General features: G+C 49.6%; 1 protein-coding gene across 1 annotated transcript in view; it reads right to left on the bottom strand.

Moving 5' to 3' along the window:
• The window catches only part of LOC135900747 (caskin-2-like), a 319,002-nt gene that overhangs the window by 115,493 nt on the left and 180,145 nt on the right, over positions 1 to 23,364 (bottom strand). Inside the window, exon 11 of the mRNA XM_070524415.1 lies at positions 15,451 to 15,666. Within this exon, the coding sequence (XP_070380516.1) occupies positions 15,451 to 15,666 (216 nt within the window). The remainder of the gene's footprint in view (positions 1 to 15,450; positions 15,667 to 23,364) is intronic.

Here is a 23,364-nt window from a genome sequence, read left to right as displayed (position 1 = left end):
ACGTAAGCCATCGGTCTTCACGCCTTGCGTCGCGCGCCGTCCAATACATTCGCGCCACGGACTATATACACCGAAGCAGCGATGACAGCATGCGTCAGCAGCGCCACGTCTAACTCCCGAAACTATATATATACAGAAGCGGCGCTGTACAGACACGAGAACGTGCTGCCGATAGGCAATGAAGGCTTCTCCGCACACACAGTCGTGCGTGAACGAGAGCGCGCTCAACCTTATAGTTTAACCACAACCGCTTTTTATATTTACACGACGATATGGGTCTGCGAGTCGAAATGTACCGACGCTGTGACAGCGGCGAACGTATCACCAAGTCAAAATGCGATTTGCGGCTAGAGGGGGACGGAGTGGTCGTCCTCGTGCAAGCGGGACTGGGTGCTGTAAAGAACGGCGGGTTGCACAACAAGACTGCCACCTTGCCACCTGATTACGACAAGGGGTGCAAGACGCGCACCTGCACCTCTCCGTGCTGCAGCTGCGAGGCGTTCAAAGAAGCGACCTTTGCGCTGGAACCCGCCGCCTTCCTCCAGCCCCTTCGACATGGTGACGGGACGAATTCGGTGTGTGGACAATGATTCCAGAGTTCCTCAACGCGGGGCTGATTTGACACGCCTGGAGAAGCTACCGCGGGAAGACTTATTTTTGTGCTTCTCAAGGTTTGGAGTGGCTCGGAACAATGAGCGACGCGCGATCGACAACGTCGATTTTCCGGAACGGCACCACCTTCAACACCGTCGCTTGGGCTTCGGAATGTGTGTGCCTTTGTGTCTGTAAACTGGTCTTCAGAGCAGCTGCGAGTTGGTGATGTGTAAACGAACAGCCGCCGCGTCGTGGACGGGCGGATCGAGTGTATAAAAACTGTGGTTGTGCGATTGTTGGACGCACTTCTCTTGAGCAGTCATGTTAGACTGAGTCACTTCTCTCATGCAGTCATGTTGGACTGTTACTCTTTTTCTCAAGCAGTCATGTTAGACTGAGTTAATTTCTGTAAATAAACCCTTTTCCTTCGTTCTCGATGAGAAGCAGTTCTTCACTTCCTCAACGATCTCAGCGTAAATAAGTTGGACGACGGTATGGGCCAGCTACCATCGAATTCATGCCGTACTCCAATCTTGGCAAAGGACCACGGACGAAGGGATTGAGCCCCCAATCCTGACAACTGGCTGACAGCGGTAGGATGGACTTTGCGACATGGTGCTGTATCTGCGGTGAGTGCTTGGTTTTTGCTTTGACTCTCTAGGCTTCATTTTGTGGTTGTTCTGTTTAGAACAGTAGGGAAGCTAGATTGTTGTGTGTTAGCTAGGTTGTGTTTTCCTAGCTAGATTTAGAGAGCAGAATCAAGGCAGTAAAGCAGCAGTCATGGAGTTAAGGACATTGCTGAGAGACGAGTTGTTGATTGTTGGTGAGGAACTGGGCCTAAATGTACGCAAGGAAATGCTCAAATCGGAATTATTGGAGCTAATTTCCAATCAGGCCAGTGAGCAAGATATTGAAATGGGATTGGAACTTCTCAAAAAGAGAGAGAAACGGGAAAAAGAAAGAGAAGAACGGGACAGAGAAAAACGAGAGAGAGAGGAACGGGATAGAGAGAGAGAGGAACGCAATAAAGATCGCGAGATAACAAAAATGCAACTTGAACTTGAAAACAGACGTTTGGAGTTGTCTCAAGGAAGTGAAGGAGCTCTGGGTCGATCAAGTGAGGCAGAATCGTACCGCATGGACAGGCTATTAAAGCCATATGAGGTCGGGACCGACATAGGCTTGTTCCTAAGCAATTTTGAAAGGACTTGCGAAAAGATGAACTTCGGTCCGAGTACATGGCCACAGCGGTTGCTGTCTATGTTGCCGTGTGAGGCGGCGGAAGTAATCGCCAGATTGAGTGTGCAGGATGCATATGATTATGCGAAAGTTAAGGCTAGTCTCCTGAAGAAATACCGCCTTTCAGCCGAAGCTTTTCGGCAAAGGTTTAGGAGCACAGGCAAGAAAGATAGCGAGGGCTATCCGGAGTTTGCATATAGCTTAAAGGCCAACCTAGTCGAGTGGCTTAAAAGCGCGGAAGCGTACGACAGCAGAGACATGATCATTGAATGCATGTGTCTAGAGCAGTTTTACAAAACCATTCCCCAAGCTGTGAAACTGTGGGTGCAAGATAGAGGTAATGTAAACACTGTGGAAAGGGCGGCTGAATTAGCCGAAGAGTACGCAACCCGTAGAAAGTTGAACGCCGAGGAGGGAAACTGGGACGGTCGAAATGGACCGCGGAAACCATTTCCGTTCAAAAAGGGTGCGCAAACTAGACGATCCGAGCCTGTAGACATGGCGGAAAAGCCCGCAGAAAAGAGCGAGGAGAAACTTAACAGAAAAACCGCACAAGAACAGAAAAGAAAGTTCGGATCTTTTAGACCAATTCGCTGTTACAAATGCCACAAACTGGGACATATAGCTGTAAACTGCGAGAAGTCTAGCGTAGTTTTTTCCTACGTGGAGGAAAAAGATGAGAATATGGAACTTTTAAGTCCATATCTCCACGACCTGCAAGTTAATGGAAAACCATGCCGAGTGCTAAGAGACAGTGCCGCCACGCTGGACATTGTCCATCCGTCTTACGTGATGGTAGAGGACTTCACCGGAGAAGTAGCATGGATAAAACAGGTTGTAGAAGAACACAGCGTGTGTCTGCCCATGGCCAAAGTCAAAATCAGTGGACCATTCGGGGAGCTAGAGACTGAGGCTGCAGTTTCCAAATTTTTGTCACTGCAGTATCCCTACATCTTTTCGAATCGTTCGAATCAGTTACTGCGTGACAGAGGGCTCAAACTGGGAGAGGGCATAGTACAGGCATTGACCCGAGGCCAAGCTCGTAAGATCGCGGCGCTTTCGGCTGAAAATGCTCAAGCTCCTCCAGCTGAAGCAGAAAAGGGGATAGCTTCAATACCCGAATCCGAGCTAGGCCCGACGGACAAAAGAACAGTTGAGGAGAGCCTGCCAGTTGACCAGCTCAATGAGAGCGTAGCACTAGAGTGTCAGAGTTCTAGCCTGCAGGAAGAGCATGCAGACGCGCTCCCAAGCGAGACAGGGTCGTTATTATCACCGGCCTCAAAGAACTTTGATCAACTCTTACGCGTGGATAGAGAGTCACTGGCAGCTGAGCAAAAGAATGATGAGAGCTTAGCTAAATTACGTGACACAGCTAAAGAAGGCATTGCTAGGCGCAACGTAACGATACATGAGAGAGGAGGATTGTTGTATCGGCATTACAGAGATCGAAAGGGTAAGATTTTAGATCAGTTAGTCATACCTACTAAGTATAGGGAGGACCTTTTGAGTCTTTGTCATGGAAATGGGTGGTCCGGCCACCTAGGCATAAACAAATCAAAGGAAAGATTGCTTATGGAATACTACTGGCCTGGCTGTTTCAAAGATGTAGAAAACTTTGTAAGATCATGCGACGCCTGCCAGCGTTCTGGTAAACCAGGAGAGACTTGGAAAGCTCCACTGAAGGTAGTGCCCTTAATAACAGAGCCTTTCAGACGACTTGTAATAGACACGGTAGGGCCTCTTCCAAAAACAAAATCAGGCTACAGGTACTTGTTTACCATGCTGTGTCCGGCCACCAAGTTTCCAGAAGCAATCCCTTTGAAAGAGCTCAGCTCCACTGAAGTAGTAGACGCGCTTTTGACAGTGTTTGCACGAGTTGGGTTTCCAGCCGAAATTCAGGCAGATCAAGGGTCAGTATTCACGAGCGCACTGACTTCCACATTCTTGCAAAAGTGCGGGGTAAAGTTAATACACAGCTCTGTCTATCACCCTCAGTCGAACAGTGTAGAGAGGTGGCATTCGGTGCTTAAGCGAGTTTTGCGTGCGCTCTGTTACGAGCACAAGGAGGACTGGGAGAACTGTCTGCCGGCAACTTTGTTTGCTTTGCGAACGGTTCCACATGAAGCGACAGGGTTCTCTCCAGCAGAACTAGTTTATGGGAGGACACTCCGTTCTCCACTGAGAATGTTAAGAGAGATGTGGGAAGAAAGAGGGGAGAGTCCAACCGTGGTTGAATACGTGCTGAATTTACTGGAACGGCTAAGCGCCACCCAAGAACTAGTCGGAAAGAACATGGCACTAGCTCAAAAGAACGCCAAATTCTATTACGACAGGAATGCGAGGCTTCGTACGTTTAACGCCGGAGACCAGGTAATGATCCTCAAACCTTCAAGAAAGAACAAGCTTGAAGTTCACTGGGACGGGCCCGTTAAAGTGTTGCACAAACTTTCAGAAACTAACTATGCTTTGAGAATGCCCGGTCGCAGGAAGGAAGTGAGGATATATCACTGTAATTTGATGAAGCCGTATGTAGAGCGGAGCGGAGTCGTTAACTATACTGTCAAAGAGCCGGATGGCATTGGTACCAAGTTTAAGGAGTATAGGGCCACCTCCAACTCTGAAATCGGCCTAGAAGAAGTAGTAGAACACTCGGTAAGCTCGCATGCTCTAAGACCCGAGCAGCTAGATGAGCTAAAGGGGGTGTTAGGGGAATATCTCGACAGATTCAGCGATCGGCCGGGTAGAACCGAACTGATAACGCATGAAATTGAGCTGACCTCTGCCGAACCAGTAAGATCAAAACCTTACAGGGTGTCTCCAAGACAGAGAGAGATTATGGAGGCAGAGATACAGCGCATGCTAGAGTTGGGAGTTATTGAGCCCGCTGAGAGTGACTACACGTCACCGCTAATACTCGTAGAAACCCCTAACAAGGACCCTCGTCCGTGTGTTGACTACAGGAAGTTAAATGCGATCACTAGGGATCAGCTGTACCCGATACCCAACATTGAGGAACGAATTGAAAGAGTTAGCGCTGCTAAATACATTTCAACTATAGATCTCGTGCGGGGGTACTGGCAAGTTCCCCTTTCAGAAAGTGCCAGCCGCTATGCTGCATTCATCTCGCCTGTGGGCACTTTTCGCCCTCTCGCACTCAGCTTCGGGCTGAAGAACGCGCCGTTTAGCTTCTCTAAGTTAATGGATATTGTCCTAAAAGACTTGCAGGAGTTCGCCTTACCTTATCTTGATGATGTAGCCATTTTTTCGGACAGCTGGGAACAACACGTATCGCACCTCAAACAGGTGTTCTCACGGTTGAGGGAAGCCGGCTTAACGATGAAAGCGGAAAAGTGTAGGTTTGGTTGTTCGCAGGTTACTTATCTGGGCCATGTTGTTGGTCAGGGCATGAGACGGCCGGCTGAGCTGAAAATAGCTACGATTAGAGATTTTTCTCAGCCGCGCACGAAAACGGACGTTCGTTCATTTTTGGGACTTGTGGGGTACTATCAACGGTACATTCCGAATTACTCGCAATTGGCAAGTCCATTAACAGACGCCCTCCGAAAGGGAGCACCGAGTAACGTACTCTGGGATAAGGACAAAGAGAACGCTTTCCAAAGTTTGAAAACGCTATTGGTTTCTCGCCCTGTGCTTCGCGCGCCAGACTACACTAAGGAATTCATAGTTCAATGCGACGCAAGCGACAGAGGTATGGGCGTGGTACTTAGTCAAGTCGGCGACGATAACGAGGAGCATCCTATCCTCTACGCCAGCCGTAAACTAAATGTAAGAGAGGAAGCCTACAGCGCTTCAGAGAAGGAATGCGCTTGTTTGGTTTGGGCCGCCCAGAAGTTGTCGTGTTATTTGTACGGAGCGAAGTTCATCTTCGAGACCGACCACTGTCCTCTGACGTGGCTCAATCAAATGTCACACAAAAACGGCCGCTTGCTCCGATGGAGCCTCACTCTCCAAGAGTACAACTTCTCCGTTAGATATAAGAAGGGAAAGTTGCATAGCAATGCGGATGGTTTGAGCAGGCTAATTTGAATTCTGCGTTTGGGGGTCCCGCCTAAATTTTAGGGTTACTAGTGTTAATTTTATTAAGCGAAGAAGATCCCCTCTCGTTTAGCAGGATTCCCTCCATGATTGCTGAATTTGTCAGCAGGAATTTGCTTCAGAAATTGGCATAGTGAAATGCAGCATTTTTTTTGTTTCTGCACTTATGTTGTTGTTGTTTTTTTTGAAGCCTAGCGAGTCTAAAGTGAGAGCCAATGCACGTCATCTCGGCGCAGAGCCGTGTTGTGGGGTTCATTTTGCAGTTGCCTGTCCTTGTTGGATGTTTTGGGGCGGTGACATCAATGCACAGGTGGTCGCTGCGAGCCAAGACATCAATCCCCCCCTGACCAGCAGCCATTCTCTTCCTGCCTAGCGGTTGTCAGCGCTAGACAGTCGAGACTTTTGGGGCCATGGAGGCGCTGTAAAGAACGGCGGGTTGCACAACAAGACTGCCACCTTGCCACCTGATTACGACAAGGGGTGCAAGACGCGCACCTGCACCTCTCCGTGCTGCAGCTGCGAGGCGTTCAAAGAAGCGACCTTTGCGCTGGAACCCGCCGCCTTCCTCCAGCCCCTTCGACATGGTGACGGGACGAATTCGGTGTGTGGACAATGATTCCAGAGTTCCTCAACGCGGGGCTGATTTGACACGCCTGGAGAAGCTACCGCGGGAAGACTTATTTTTGTGCTTCTCAAGGTTTGGAGTGGCTCGGAACAATGAGCGACGCGCGATCGACAACGTCGATTTTCCGGAACGGCACCACCTTCAACACCGTCGCTTGGGCTTCGGAATGTGTGTGCCTTTGTGTCTGTAAACTGGTCTTCAGAGCAGCTGCGAGTTGGTGATGTGTAAACGAACAGCCGCCGCGTCGTGGACGGGCGGATCGAGTGTATAAAAACTGTGGTTGTGCGATTGTTGGACGCACTTCTCTTGAGCAGTCATGTTAGACTGAGTCACTTCTCTCATGCAGTCATGTTGGACTGTTACTCTTTTTCTCAAGCAGTCATGTTAGACTGAGTTAATTTCTGTAAATAAACCCTTTTCCTTCGTTCTCGATGAGAAGCAGTTCTTCACTTCCTCAACGATCTCAGCGTAAATAAGTTGGACGACGGTATGGGCCAGCTACCATCGAATTCATGCCGTACTCGAATCTTGGCAAAGGACCACGGACGAAGGGATTGAGCCCCCAATCCTGACAGTGCGACGCTATAAAAGGGTCCTCCGTACGTGCTTTAACTTAATGGAACCAAACGGCCAGACGCACCGGCTACATATTAGGTCTGGAGCCGCCAACCATGCCTGCACCCATGAGTCACGATTCATTTTTTTGACCATCATCCGAGACGCTAAAGGAGAACACGCCAAAACCTAATCTTAGAACGCGGCCGGGGCCGGCCGCCGCGACTCTTCGGTGACTGAAGGAACACGCATTCAAGCGGCGGGAATTAACTTAGCGTTCGGACGCGGTATATACTACTGTGCTTCAACTGCACAATGGTCTAGTCACTGGACCAGACTGCAGGTCGAGAGGACGTCTTTAACCTCGTTCGCACATCAAAGCGAGCGGCCGTTACGGGAGCATGCCTGCTTCTGAAGACCAGAGCTGCGCGCATCTGCACACAAATCGCGAACTACAAAGCGACCCGTTACACAAGCACCAACGCTATCCTCGGAGCTAATATTAAATACGCCATAAATGGAATGCTGGCCTGCAAATTGAACGAGTGCGACGTATGGATTTATATCAACGACGCATCCATAACTCGGAGAGCGTTAACGCTGGCGCGCCAACGGAATATGGGGCGCTCGCAAGTGACACGAGATGGAAGATACGCAAAACCTGTATTCTTAAGCCTTGAACGAGTCCCGGTATACGTGATGCGTATACATACAAGGAAGCGTGCAAAAGCGGACAGAGTACGTGCCTTATTGTTTGAGACGGCAATCACGGCGTCTTAATAAGGACTGCATCTGCATATTGCCGATCGAGCCATCAGGCACTTTTTTAGTTCTTGATTCACCCTGCTTTTTTTTTTATTCTGGCCATTTGGACAAACATTCCCAGACTGTTTCCGAAGATTGCTGTTTCTGGAGAAGACGACGTGGTAGTACCACACGCACTCTGTTAACTACCTGTCAGCCAATCAGTTTGAATAACTGCTTCCTGCCTATATTAGGCCGAAAAATAATGCACGGCTGGACTGTGCACTGAACGACAAGTTAGCCACTATGCCTTATTCAGTACTCTCCAAACAAGATCGAGGCCGTATTTTCCAACGATGCCATTCATTTATCTTTTCGCAATTTGTCACCGCTTTTGACGCTTCCGCTACCGTCGGGATAATCCACGTCGGCACGACGGATGGTATTAGGGACGAAGGAGTACAATAAAGAAATATTCTCAGTGATCTCCTTAAGGTAGGGGAGGGGAGGCAGTGAACATACTGGCCCCACTCAGAAAAAAAAAATGAAGGAGAAGGAGAAGGAACAATACGACATGAGGCTATTTGTAGTTTTGCGTACAAGCCTGGAACTCACTGCAGCACATGGCCTGGAACAGGGCCTCCTGTTAGAAAATGTTTAAGCACTTCTGCTCGGCGGCATCAACACGGGGTTCTCGCATGCAATGCTCGCAACACGAGCAGAGCAGACACTGCCATCTCGTCGCCTGAGCCGCCTTACTCGTGCACTGGGGACCAGACCCTGGATGAACGATGCCACACATTCGGCTCCAAAGGAGAGCGAGCCATTTATTAACTCGTACGCGAACCGGCACAGAAGTCTACGGGTTCGGCACGCGAAAAAAAAAAAAAGAAAAGAAACCGGAACACAAAACGGCTCCACCAGCAATACGAACAAGCGAAAGAGACGAGAACCTATGAGGCGCTCCGGCCCAGGAAGGGCATCTCTCGAGCCGGTCGCACACCTCGCAGATTATTATGGCCGCGGGCGGAAGATGGAAGAGCGACTGGATATAAGAACACCAACAAAAGAGAGAGAGAGAGAAAGAGAGATAGAGAGAGAGAGAGCACAGTATGAAGTGGCGAAGGGCGCGCGGGCAAGCGAAAACCGACAGAGGGGCCAGAGGGGGTTGTACTGCTAGCACAGAGGACCAAGTTGAAGCAGAAAACGTATATATTTATACAGATGGATAAACGAAACTTCTAGGACTGCACCACCAAGTGCACGTAGAGAGAGAGCAAGGAAGAAAGCTTGTGAAGGCTGGAGAGGAGGACGCGAAAGGAGGCAAGGCGAGGCGGGATAAAAAACGAGCAAGGCCGCCAAACCGGAAACCTCCAAAGTCGCCGGGCCAGGAAAGAAAAAAAAAAGCACAAATAAAACTTTGCCCTGCCGCGCCCCGACTACCCCGACGCCCGCTGTTGGATCCCCGATGCTTCTCCGTGTGTGTGTGTACACGTGCGTGCGTGTTGGTGTCCACTCTATGTAGTGCAGCCTCGCCTTCTTCACGGCTGGCCTCGTCACCCCCTCACCCCCCCCCACCCCCCCAAACCACGACCCCAACCAACTCGCAACTCTGCCTCAGCGAGCACAGAAAGAAAGCTCAGCTCCGGCGGAGCGCCAGAAACAAGAAGGAGCGGCGATATTTCTTCGCTGCTACTTCTTCCTCTTCTTCGGCGAAGTACCGCGATGCCGGCCGTGGGAACTCACCTCAACACACACTCCCCCCATTTTCCCCTTCACCTCCGAGCTCACCAGCACCTACTGCGACTCACGGAGAAGTCTTATTAAAGCTTCACGGAGCAAAACTAAAGACAAGGAGAGAGAGAAAAAAAAAAAAACGACGAAGCAGCTTGCGATTTCTGACCATGCCTTCCGGCTGTGGCTACTGCGATCATAGGTGCCGGTGGCCGCTTCAGGTTAATCCGGACGAATGTCATTCGATAGCACCCCTACCTCGATAAGGAGGCAAGCATTGCGAAACTTTTTAACCCCGTTTAGCCAGTGGAAGAGGTCGCCTCTCGGGTTAGGTTACTGTCGAGAGCACCTTGAATATATATATAATTTCTTTCTTTTGCTCCCACATGGAAGATCTCGATACTAGAAGCTCCACAGTGCAGGCTCCGTACGGTGTGCAGCGTAATGCAGTCGGTATTAATTATCTTGTATGCTTGCCGCCTGCTCAAATACATTTTCTTTCTCTTTTTTTTTTCTCTGTCTCTCTCTACGTTCTTGTGGAGATTAATAAAATTTAATGTACTGGCACAGATGCCAAATCATCCCCTCGGGTTAGGCCACTAAGCAATGCAGCAGCTTTATTATTATTATCATCATCATCCTTCGCGATGCTACTGCTGTTCTTTTGTAGCTTTTAGTGCCGACCCGTGGGAATTTCTGCAGCTCCCCGGACTTCCAACTCTCAACCGTGCCCCACCTTCCGACCACGGTGAAGCTTTACTACGCCCTCCTTCGCCAAATTCAAAACCTAAAACAAAATACAGGATCCTAGCCGTGCCTCGATGCTCGACAGCGAACGTCGTCTCCAGTCATTACGGGTTCAGGTAATTCGGTAGCGCCGAAAGGGCATCCATCGGCACCGCGTATGTTAGCTCGGGTCATCCAATGAATATGTTATCGTGTTTTGTGCGCTTTTAGAGACGAATTCAGCGAGGCATCAGCAACTTGAACATTAGTTCAAGAGAGAACTGACCGAGGCGTTTTTTATAAGAAAAGAAAAGAAAGGTACGTGCATTAGCTTGCAGACAATCGCGCTTTTCGACTGCGAGTTCCGAGTCCTCGGACGTGCCGACCCTGAACACCCGGTTTTTTTTTTTGCCATCTTTATTCGTTTTTATGTCATACTTTTGCGCATACGTGATTTTAACCTGGTGTGTACCTTTATTTCTTTCACTGCTTCCAACAAGCATTAATTGCGAGTTCAGCACCGTGCTACGTGTACCTACTTTTCTATGCTGTGTACGCGGTGTGGTTTGCGCTGCCGTTCTAATACGCATTTCACTCTACTACAGCCCGAAGTCTTATTAAAGTTAACTCACTTACGCTAAAGTCAACCTACCTTCGTCCTCCGTCACCAAACGCAAGGACGCGATAAAAGCGTTTCTATGCGTCACTGCGCCAATGAGAACAGGACTTTACGAGCGCTCGCAGATGCGTGGTGACGCTTACAGCCGGAGTCCGCAGGTGGCGATGGGGAGCGGACAGAAGCCAACCCGGCGGGCTAGCGAAGGCTCATTTGCAACCGTGGTTAGAGACGTATGACGAGGGGGCACAGATGTTGGCGCGCTCGGCGGGTAGCGATAATAGACTCTCGCATCAACAGCGGACGCAAACGACCCGAGCACGCTAGCTCTTATGAGAGGGACCTTATCGTGACGGCGAAATAGCGCCGGCAAAACCGCACGGGCGCATATCTCAGACACTCCCGTTCGCAGGTCCAATAGCGCACGCATGGCTCTGGGGCGCTATTCTTCAACGCTGCCAACAACAACGTGGACGTAAAAGTCGGTGGAGTTTAACCGAAGACGCCAGCCCCGTAAATAATACCCGAAGAGTTTACCACGGTCACCGACATGCTGTAGTACTTGATTTATAATTTTTTTTTTGCACATTCAAAAAGCTCCATTCAGAAAATTTATATTTTCTCTCAGCTATTTCAAAACGTTCAACCAAATCAATCGCCCAGTCAATATAAAACGAACGCTTACCTAGCTTCTATGTTCAACAGAATCATCCCCCTAAAACATGTATGTTACATTTTAGGGCCGCTACGGCTCACTTGTTCCCAACGAAGAACAACGTGAGAGGGTCTGACTATTCACAGATATCATTAATCTATATCGGTTAGAATAACACTAATTTCTCCATTCAAACAGGCGATATTCGGGTCAGGACAAAGTAGTAGGCTGTGGATTGCCGTGTCCTTTCTGAGGTATGATATTATGGACATTTAGCGTGTCCGGTATTCCGGCAAGTGCGGGCGGTTTGCCGGTATAGCGGGGGCGTAAACGTGAGCGGCCAGATTGGTGGCGCCAGCTGGTGGTGCAAAGCTCAACCACACAAACACAGAGCAAATTACTATATTCTGCTTAGCTGCTGGTGTAAATATTCGACAGTGGCGTAATCGTGTTCACAATTACACCGCTGCCAAAAATTTGCACCACTAGCGAAGCAGGATATAGTGGGTTACTGCAGTTTTAGCTCTGTGTTTGTCCGGTTGAACTCTACGCTACCAGGCGGCTGCAGCGTTCTAGCTACGCCCCCGCAAATCCGGTAATCCGCCCAAACCGCTCCCGTTTGCCGGAATAGCGGACAGGCAAAAAGTCCCTATTTACGCCAACTGTAGACGCGAATAATACCCGAATAATTATATGGCTCAACGTTAGGCCACTCGCTAGTCCTCTCTTTCATTATCGTCTCTACAGACGAAAAGAAGGAAGACAGGGCGCAGGAAAGGAAAGAAAAGCGCCATAAAAACGTCACGCTGCATCGAAAAATTAAAACGGGCGCATACAGCAGCGCTTATGTGTGCCGCGTTTCCCGCGTTCTGTGTTCGCTTATCGCCTTTCGCGAGCTTAGTTTCCCCCGGAGGTTTTTCCGCCACATAGCTCACGCTCTTAATTTGCTCTCTCTCTCGATCCATCCAATGCTTTCCTCCGGACAAGCTCTGTGCTATAGGGGTTCCTTTTCTCGCTCCTATAGCGGCGAATGCGAATCGATCGACTAGCCCCCTCCTCTACGTTTGCAGCTATGTGTGTGTGCACGCTTGGTACGCCTCCGTGACGAAATAAGTAATTCGTAGTGAGAGAATGGGAACAATGCATCCACCCCCTGCCATACGCAGCCAGAGTTCGAAGTCATCTCTGCATCAATTTCGTTTGTCTGTTTCAGCGCGAAACCTTTCTTTTCGCTCTTATTTGTTTCTTCGGGAAACAGATGTGGGTCGTGGGCTTGGATGGGGTAGAGGTTGGGGGAGCGTTATGTGTGTGTGTGTGTGTGTGTGTGTGTGTGTGTGTGTGTATATATATATATATATATATATATATATATATATATATATATATATATATATATATATATATATATATATATATATATATATATATATATATATATATATATATATATATATATATATATATATATCAGTCTTCGCGCGTAAACGTCAGTGTGCGCGTTCGCAATGTCATTGAAAGTTTGACGGGGGGCCACCGAGGTTGGATTATTTTGTTAAGTGCCTTCCCTGCCCGTTGTCCTTTCTAAACTCTCTCTCTCTCTCTCTCTTCGGTTTCTTGTGCGTTCCGCATTTTTCTTCTAGATACCGTCCGTTCTGTTTGCACCTGTTAAGCAATGACGCACGTCACGAAGAAATAACCAATTAGGTCTGTCCTGTCCACTCCGTTTCTTGCCGCCCGTATTTCCGCTTAACGACACTACACGATGTACCAACTGGCCCAACAGCCTACGCTTCTGACCCAATTACGGTCCCATATCGTGCCCATTTCGCTAAGCACAAGCGTAAGTCGGTTATGGAAGATGACGACGGTTGGGAAAAACGTTAGGCGGGCGACGGCAGCTTTTTTTTAAATATTTTTGTTGTTGTTCTTTTGATGTACAGTAAAATCCCCTGCTTAAAGGTACACTCACCTGACAGTGCTGGCAGTGAAGCCCAAAACAAGAGTCCCACCTTTCAAATGCTATCGGCAACAACTGGCTGATATACTTAACGCAAATAGTTGGAAGACCTTTGGTCACGCAGGTTTGCATAAACGAGCAAATGCACGCACGATCGACGACAGTTATTGAGTTGCGTGACAATCTTACACCCTGACTGGTTTATGCCACTTTTTGAGAGTGTGCAGATCTAGTTCCGTGAATTTCACCCACACCGCCATACGAGTATGTCACGTGGCAAGATTTCGGCGGTACTAACCCCAAGCTCCATTCTCCAGTGAAAGAAAGGAGATCAGCACTGTAATGGTGTGAATTTTCTCTGAAGGCGAGGTCACAGTTTTCATTAGTTACCTGGGAAAGCGATTACTGTTTGCAGCAGCGAACAGCGTCAACGTAAATGTCTTACGCTCATTATGCCTGTACAGACGTCCGCACGATTACGCTCCAGCACCGCGCTGCAAAGCAAATAAAGAACAGTACCAAAGCAGAGACTAGGTTAACGACGCCGAGCTGAAGGCTTGTGTGATTTACGTGTCCAGAGGCCGTCCTATGTGGGAATCACTTTCATCCGATTCTATCCATTGATGATCTGTCCCGTCGAGTGGCTGATCTCTGTGATAGCGGGGGCACGGCTTCATGGGAACCAATAGAGAATTTTAGTGCGTCCAGTATTCCGGCAAGCGCGGGCGGTTTGCCGATTGAGCGGGGGCGCAAACGTGAGCGGCCAGATTGGTGGTGCCAACTGGTGGCACAAAGCTCGACCACACAAACACTAAGCTAATTACTACATTCTGCTTAGCTGCTTCTGTAAATTTTCGACAGCGGCGTAATCGTGTTCACAATTACGCCGCTGCCGAAAATTTGCACCAGTAGCGAAGCAGGGTATTGTGGGTTACTGCAGTTTTAGATCTGTGTTTGTCTGGTTGAACCTTACTCCACCAGGCGGCAGCACCGCTGCGGCCGCTCACGTTTACGCCCCCGCATATCCAACAATCCGCCCAAAACGCCCCCGTGTGCCGGAAAACGGATAGGCTAAAAGTCTCTATAGTCGGATACAACTTTAGAAAAAAGGGGAGGCCCCGCCCAGATGACCGAAGCGGCGAAGTCACTGGCCGTCCGGCGCATGACGTCGGTCCAGAACGCGCGCCCATTGGTGCACCCGCCTCGGAGGAGTAAACGCCCCCTTTTTTCTAAAGTTGTATCCGACAATAGTAGTGAGCTTTAGCGCGTCCGGTATTCCGGTATACCCAGGCGGAGTGCCGGGAGAGTGGAGGCGTAAATGTGAGCCTCCGGATTGGTGGCGCAAAGCTCAAGCAGAAAAACACAGCGCTGATATTGCAGTAACCGATTGCATTCTACATCGCCGCTGGTGCAAATTTTCGGTAGCAGCGTAATCGCGTTCACGACTCGTGTTTGACCAGTGTTTGTGGTGGCGCCACCAATCCGGCCGCTCACGCTTACGCTCCCACGGCAATCCTGCCTGCGTATACCGGATTACCGGACACGCTAAAAATCTCTAATGACAAAGGGAAAACTAATGCAAATCCAACAAATAGCCGGTAAAACGGAAAAAAATTCTGTCGTTCGCTTCTATTCCTGTACCATTCACTGTCCACTACCGGCCGGTGCCAATGATAACGTAGGCAAAGGGGGGTTGGGGGGGGGGGGGGCAAGACCAATGGCGAAACACGCAAATGAGAAGCATTGGAATAGAATAGTTACACTATACCGGTCTTGTGACCCCACTGTAGTTTCTCACAAGCATTGTCTTTCAAACCAGGCAGCAATGAAAAATTGCATCGCTTTCTTAGTCTCGCAGTACACCTCTTCGGCGCTCTCGTTAAACGCGTAGCGCGTGGTTGGCGTGCAAATACGCAGCCTGTCCCTCAATACACAGTCTGAGCACTCACCGTAGGCGGTGGGCGACGGTGGCGGCTGCTCGGAGGATCCGTACACCGGTGGCGAGTGCAGCTGGTGCACGGGGGTGGTGCAGGCGGAGGACGACGAGTGGCGCCTGCCGGTGGGGGCCGGCGACGCCGAGCCGCCGCTGGTGTCCGGCACCACCGGCGGCGCCACCTTCTTGATGGTGCTCGACCGCAGGGTCCCATTGCGCTGCAGGCCACCCACTGCAGAAGCAGAGAGAACGCGCCGCGTTAGAACAACAGTAGCGGGCGTATCGCGAAAGGATGTCACGGGAACTAGAGCGATTTTCACAGCGTACTAACACATCCAGCCAAGCGCGATATCCAGCACCAAGCGGACTATGAAACAGTAGAGAGTTTTAGCTTGTCGGTAAACTTATTGCAGTTTACGGGATACCGGACTACCGGAGACGTAGACGCAAGTAGTTACGTTTGTGGCGCCATCTTGTGGCGGAGAGTATAACCAGAGAGAACAGAGTTTTATTGCAGCAACAACAATAGAGACGTTTAGCTTGTACGCTAATCCGGTAAACGGGAGCCGTTTGGGCGGGTTACCGGATGGTCGGGGCGTAAACGTGAGCGGTGAAGCCGCCTGGTGTTGTAGAGCTCAACCAGACAAACGCAAAGCTAAAACTGCAGTAACTCACCATATCCTGCTTCGCCACTCGTGCAAATTTTTGGCAGCGGCGTAATTGTGAACACGATTACGCCACTGTCGAATATTTACCCCAGCAGCTAAGCAGAATACAGTAATTAGCTCTGTGGTTGTGTGGTTGAGCTTTGCGCCACCAGCTGGCGCCACCGATCGGGCCGCTCACCTTTACGCCCCCGCTAAACCGGAAAACCGCCCGCGCTTTCCCGGATACCGGACGCGCTAAACGTCCCTAATATTACGTTTAAGAGCTGCCGTAAAGCGATTAACATACAGTACTTAACAGCCTGGGTGTAATTAGTAACAATCTGATTCAAAGTATTTACGTTTGATAGGCAAACATATTTTCTTGGCATTAATGACACGGCAGCCCAATTAAGTGTTCTACATGTATTACCTTGAGCTCTTCTGGGTCACAATGGAAATGCCTATCATTCTTATTCGATCCCCGAAATCCGGTATTCCGCAAAGGTTAATACGTTTATGGACCAGCTTAAACTGTCAGGCCACAGCCTGTCCACAAATGTATTACAGTTTACGCAACAGCGGAACACTGGAGATGCATGATGCCAGCAGTAGCGCTGGTAACGCCATCTTGTGATGCTTTCTTCAGCCACAACGCCCAAGAGAAGTTTGTGTAGCGTCCTGGTTCCAGCAGAAGGAGAAAAAATAAATAAAAGGCAACACGGCAAACACGAACGATTGTTAGTGTCAACGCTTTTGCGACAATAGATATGTGGAACATAGTCGTTATTACGTAGTTCTGCGTGCGCTACTTCATGTCAGCGTCAGATGGCGCCATCAGCATCTGCGCTGCGTGTCTTTCTCTCGTATTCTGATAGTCGATAAATGAATACCTTTACGAGAACGTTAAAATTCCGCTACGACCACATTAAGGTATTTATATAATATAATAGATGGAGCTATAGCAGTTGTTACTGGAGAAAAAAATCTGCAGCAGAGGCAGGACTTGCGCCAACAGGACCGACAGTGATACATCACGTGCTCATTCAGCAACGTACGAAGCGCGGAAAGCTCGTCCACAACGTGCTAAGCCGCACGGATGCGATGTCACGCAGGCGCAATCGTACAACAAACAGCGCCGACATAAATAACGCCACGCACGCACGCACCCCCCCCCCCCCCCCACTTTAAGCCAAAGCCGACTCAGAATCCGAGGCAACCCAAAAAGATTACCGGCGTGTACACGTATACGTGCCACGGCGAATAATAAGCGCGCCAGATAGATATAGATATATACACGCGTATACGTCGAGAAATCGATACTCCGCTTCTGAGACAAAGAGCAGGATATCTAGGGCCGAAATAGGAGCACAAAAGATACGCGTATACGAAGAGGGGAGATAAATCAGAGCGCGGGCCTCGGAGAAAAAGACAGAGGAAAGGACGCTGATAAATCGGACACTAAGCAGTCCTGACAAAAGGAGGACCGAACGGTCAGAGGAAAATGGATACCCACGGTCACACCAGCGCTAAAAGGGATAACGGAACCAAAAAATGAGCGGAGATAAAAATCAGCGAGAAACAATAAAGGCAGCCATAGTCCCCTCTCATTGGGCCGTATAGTGTGTAATAAACACACACAGAGCGGGAAGCGGTGACACAGATGGGACCCAGATCGGGAGCAAGGGCCACATACAGATAACCATCGACGCTGCCCTCCCCGTTGGTCGACCCATCTCCGCGGTCTCGAAGGTCACAGCCTCGCGAGCTTTAAAGAGCACCGCATTTGTGAGTCCCCGATTACAAGCGCGACCCAAAGGGGTCTCGGAAAGAAAGAAGGGGCGGACCGCGGCGACATCGAAGGCCGCGGAGCAGCAGAGGGCGATGCTCGAGGAGCGGAAGGACAGCGCCCGTTCACATCGCGTGGGGCTCGGTTTCTAGAGAGTTGTCTTGGCGGACCGTAGATAGAATCATTGCAATGCGCTTCGCACGGAAGCGGGTGGCAATGCACGTAGCATTCGAAAGCGGCTTTGTGCAGCCGCTATCAAATGCCTCGAGAACGCTTGGAAAAAAGCGGTGAGGCCGAAGTGTGCATGCACGGTGGAACAGAGCATACCGGTATAGCTCTTACGTGGACCGTAGCTCTGGCCCACTAAAGCTCCCTAATGTCAGGAAGGAGTCCGAAAAGAAAGTAGAAAACTGAATAGCGAGATAGCCGTGTTATCATCAGCAGCAGCAGGCTATATATATGTCAACTGCAGGACGAAGGTCCTTTCCCGGCGATCTCCGCAAGCGTATTCCAAGTTGTATCTTAATATTTCCAAACTTGATCACACCTCCTAATCCTCTACCGTTTTCGACCGCGCTTCCGTTCCATTGGTACGCCTTATGTAACTCTAATAGACTCCCATTTATCTGCCCTACGCATTACATGGCCCTGCCAAGCTCCATTTTCCCTCTTAATGTCAACTAGAATATCGGCTGCGTACGAAACGCTATCTGGCAGCAGGTAACGGTGACATTCCACCTGTCAAATATCGCCTCGTAAATCCACTGCAACTGCGTACGAGCTTCGCAGCAGCACTATCGCAATGTCTCCATATGCGTGCTATGAGGAGCCAGGAAAAACACCGCTCTATTCTGCAGCGTCATTTGCAAGATCCGTCAGTTCTGACGTCAGCTGAGACATTGTAATCCACTGCAACATACAGAAACTGACGTTACATTAGTTTTATTTTTCACGGTCTTCTAGCGATAGACATTAGTGTGCATAAGGCAGCACGCGACACAAAAGAAGTCGCCGCTGCGAGTGATAACGAAATCGCCACTTATTATCGGAGCAATATATTTCCTAATTCGCAGCTGCGCTTCTCTGCACTGCACATATGCCCAACTAATGGCGGCCTCGGTCATCGTTCAAATGAACACTGAGCGCAGGCTGCGCATGCTCGGGCTTGCCTCCTGCGCACGATTTCATCCCGAGAGCAACGTCTACGATTTGCACGTCATAGTATACAAGCAACCTGTGCTTGGACACGTCGTGCGAAAAATTACCACACCGTCATTAGTTAGGCGAATTGCCGCGCACGAAAGCAAGTTTTGCAATTATGAAGAGGGCCAGATTTATTGCAACGAAACGCAAATTCAGGCTAGTTGGTTGATCTTCGCGTCGGCCGAAGTTGTCTTTTAAGAGTTCTCGAGCTGGAACGAAAAAAAAATACTTCAACATGAGCTATATAGGAGACATTAACCCACGATATTAGAGCACAAGAGGATGCCTTCGCCACATACAGTCGGTATTCTTAATGCAAAGGTGAGCTAGGAAAGGTTTGTTTCAAACAATCTGTAGGAAAACACAGATGCAATGCAATTTCCGAGAAAACAATACAGTCACGCGTAACCCGAACGTAACGGCGCGATTGTAACACGTAATCTTCCGACAAAAATTACCAGAGGGCGCTGCGATCGCTCACCTATAGTAGGGAATAGGGAAAGACTGCGCACGAGCGCTCTCTAACCAAACGACGGCCGCTCCATCGGGCGCTTATCGAACGAGCTCCCCGACATGCGGGGCTCGACTCTCCCCCCGCAAAGCAGTGGGAACCAGCGTGTCAAGCAGCCGGCAAAGGACGCAGTGCGGCCGATAAGTGTATCCGCGTAAAGAAGAGGCATTACAGCGAGAGAAGCGCGCATCGGGCCGTCCACGTATGTGGGCTATCAGCCGCGACGTCCTCAGACTGTCAAGTACACTCGGCGCAAGAGGGTATATCGGACGCCGCTGTGCGCGGCCGGCTGTACAACACAGCAGGTCCCGAGCTCTTTCTGTGTATGTGCATCGGCGAGTTTTTTATCTTCGTGCAGTGTTCTGGCCTCGTACGGTAGAGCTCTATGTATATACCCATAGAGAAGGCTGTGCGGGAGCCGTAAGGGTTTCGCGTTCACGTGGGCCGTTACGTAATGACTCGGGATTAAAAAGAATACAAAAGGGAGAGAGAAGCGAGCACGTGACTGCAGTCTTCGTGACCTGCGCACTACACACCACCCCGAGTGCCTCGCAGCAGGGTGGAGCCCTTTCGAGGTTATCGCGCGAACACGCCGCTGCGCGCTCATTGTTCGGAGACAGCTTTTCACCCTGCTGCTGGAATAAAAAAAGAAAACGTTCCCACACCATCAAGATTTCTTTGTTTCGTTTTCGTAGTTCAGAAAAAAAAAAGAAAAAGTTCTCGGCTGACGTTCTACCGCGATACCAGAACGAATCTCGAAACAGCAGGGCCGGCGGAAATTTCCGGAACGCGTCAGAACGATGCGCCACATGTCTTGGCGGAGAGAAGTCGAAACTATGCTGCTTTACCAAGACTTGAGACAGTGCCGATACCTTCGCGGTAGTAGATAAGTCAAATACGTGCGGTTGGCACAATGCGACGAAAGAGACGACGGTCGCATTATCGATCGATCACAATGGGAGGTGTCATTTTAGGCATGCGTCGACTGACTAAGCCGTGCTGTAGTGAACGAGAGCAAAGCATGCATCTCTCAGAGATATTTTTGGGTCGTTGACGAGTGCGTTCACAGCATGCCAGCACTGCAGTGAGGCGCCACTCTGCACGTTACAACGGATACCACCATGGAATTAGATGTATCGAACATTAATTGATAATCAATTAATAATGACATTATTGAACAAGTGAATTGCATAACCAAGCAGATCTGAATAACTACAGCGCTATATTGTACGCATTATGTAACCAGTACCGACGGCGAACTTCGACACAAACAAAAATTGATGCGTCACAATTTATAAATTCGTTCGACACGTGGAGGAAAACACCGCGTGCATGAAGATAGATAGATAGAATAAACTTTAATGTCCAACGGAAAAGGTGATCTACCCACCCCCCGACACGCAGGTCAGGGGGGCGAGTGCCGCCGCCTCAGACGCAGGCTGGGAGGTCTTGGGTATGAAAGAAGCTGCGGGAGACGACGGCGAAGAATAATCGCACCTAGTGCAAGCTAAACCGCTCGCCGTAATATTTTTGGGCGAATGCGCGAGCAAGATACGTCTAAAAGTTTAAACTCGTACCGCGCGTTAAGTAGAGCAGAAGGCCGCCGCGCGAAACAAAACCACGCGAAACCGGTTTGTAGAACATAAGTTAGCAAAGAAGAAGCACACAAAAACAATAATTAACGGAGCAAAGGCATCACACGTTACACCTAAACCAGTCAGGCAAACGTGAGGGAGCGCAGGGCCGGATTGTTGGCAAGTAAAATCGCGGAAATAAGTCGATGACAAAAAGAAACACTGAATCAACACGGCGGGCGCGTAAGCCAGTCCGCCGAAAAGACAGCATAAAAATTAAGGGGGGAGGGGGAGCTATAAATTATTAGTATTTTTTTTAAAGATATAGAGAACGCTGCAAGGGTTTGGGAAAAAAGAAAAGCAATGGCAGACGACAAACGAAAACGGTTAAAAAGCAGCTCAGAACGGATTAGCCACGCCACACCTTAACAGCCAGGTCAACCTTGGACATCAGTCAGCGCCAAGAAACAGAACCGAAAACTCGTAATGTTTAAAATTGCGCCATACGTTAAAGGGGAGGAAACAGACGGGCTGGGCGGTGCAGAAGACCAAAGCAGACGATAGCAGCGGTGCGAAACAAATGAGAGAGAAAAAAACAGACGACACGAAATAACAGAACAATTATAGGTCAAACACCGCCTAGGCTGACCGGACAAATGGGACTAGGCGTCGCGAGGCGTTCTGCTCGAAAGGCTCACCCCGTGCGCGCGCACAACACGAACAGTCCCAGAACTGCCAATCACGAGAAGGGCTGGTCGGGACTCCGTGGTCGAGACAAAAGGCTGAATGAAGACGGCCGGTGGACAAGGCGGGGAAATTAGGACTAACGGGGCGCGGTAGATGCCTGATACACAATCACGCCGCTGTGAGCAGACGAACGGAACAAAGAAATGCGAAGTGGCGGGCCGGGGTTTTGTCGTTCCGCGTGTGCATGGACCCACCGAGAAAAGTAGATGTAACCATAGAGCCCATGGTGGTATCTACAAGACATGAACCCTGGCGCCGATATCTACGGGAGCAGAGAGTATGGCGGTTCAACCAGCAATGGAACAACGGGTAGTAAGCGGATTTGCCTAAATTTTACCCTGCAGCTTCAGACGACATTGTGATTTTGAAAATTTAGCAATTACAAACAAAATATTGCGACATAAGTAAGAGGTGGTGTCTAAATCGCACTCCCGGCAACGGCTGTCTCGGGGTAACGTCGGAGGACAATTTCAAAGGCCATGTCCTTGCGATGTGTTAGCGCGGGGAGCGCTTGCAAAAGCCGGAAATACGTCACGGTCACCTTTCTTGTACAACACCTGATTATATGGACGTGCGCAGAAAACCATTGTTTTGATGAGTTAACCTAAGAAAAAAGTTACTTCTTGGAAATTTAGCAGGATAAAGCGTAATAAATAACTCCATACGATTTTTTGAAACACGAAACATGTAGATTAGACAAGTCCGTGAACTAGTCATCACGGTATCTGAACCATCGCAGCACCATAGTTGTCTCTAGCAACTTCAGTAAGAAACTGGTTACGCTCAACACACATTCGCCACGAAAGAGAGCGAAAAACAATAGAAAAGGCCAAGCCGAAGGGAAATCCACAACAGCGGCCACCTAAAAAGACGACGGATGATCAACATCAAAAGGTAAAATCTGACAACTACAGATGCACAACCCGGCTACTGAATAAGTGCACACGGGAGGCGCATGGTGAATGTGCATCAAAATGAGCCGCGCGCAACAACTACAGAAAAAATCCAAGACAAGCCGCTCACAGCACGCAGTCACGTTTTCAGGTTCCAGCACGGCTTATACCGAACACAGAAAGAGGCCGAAACTTGCACGCCAGCGTCGGCGAAGCGGCCCGGTAAAAGCTGCACGTCTGCCCCGTCGTCTGCTGTCTCACGACGGAGGAGAAAGTTTCTCGTTCGGCGAGACGTCGCGTGATTTCCCAGTCTGCCTCAAGAAACAAACGAAAGGCGCGCGCGCGCTCTTTTCTCTCCTTTTTTTTCGGCGACGTCAAAACTCGGCGCAAAACTGGTTCGCGACAGCATACGCGCAGTCGTGAGGATCGAAAGTGGTGTCGAGCCGCCATCTTGGACGAGTCATCGCTGTCGGACGATGCAGACGACAACGAGGAAGTTGTCGAACACGTCCCTGTCAGACCTGGGGGAGCGTGCTCAGATGACGGACGGCAAAATGCGAAGTATACAT

Source organism: Dermacentor albipictus, chromosome 8 (genome assembly GCF_038994185.2).
Source record: "Dermacentor albipictus isolate Rhodes 1998 colony chromosome 8, USDA_Dalb.pri_finalv2, whole genome shotgun sequence".
Taxonomy (NCBI): domain Eukaryota; kingdom Metazoa; phylum Arthropoda; class Arachnida; order Ixodida; family Ixodidae; genus Dermacentor; species Dermacentor albipictus.
Note: the sequence above shows the minus strand (reverse complement) of the source record. Positions and strands in the feature narration are given on the sequence as shown.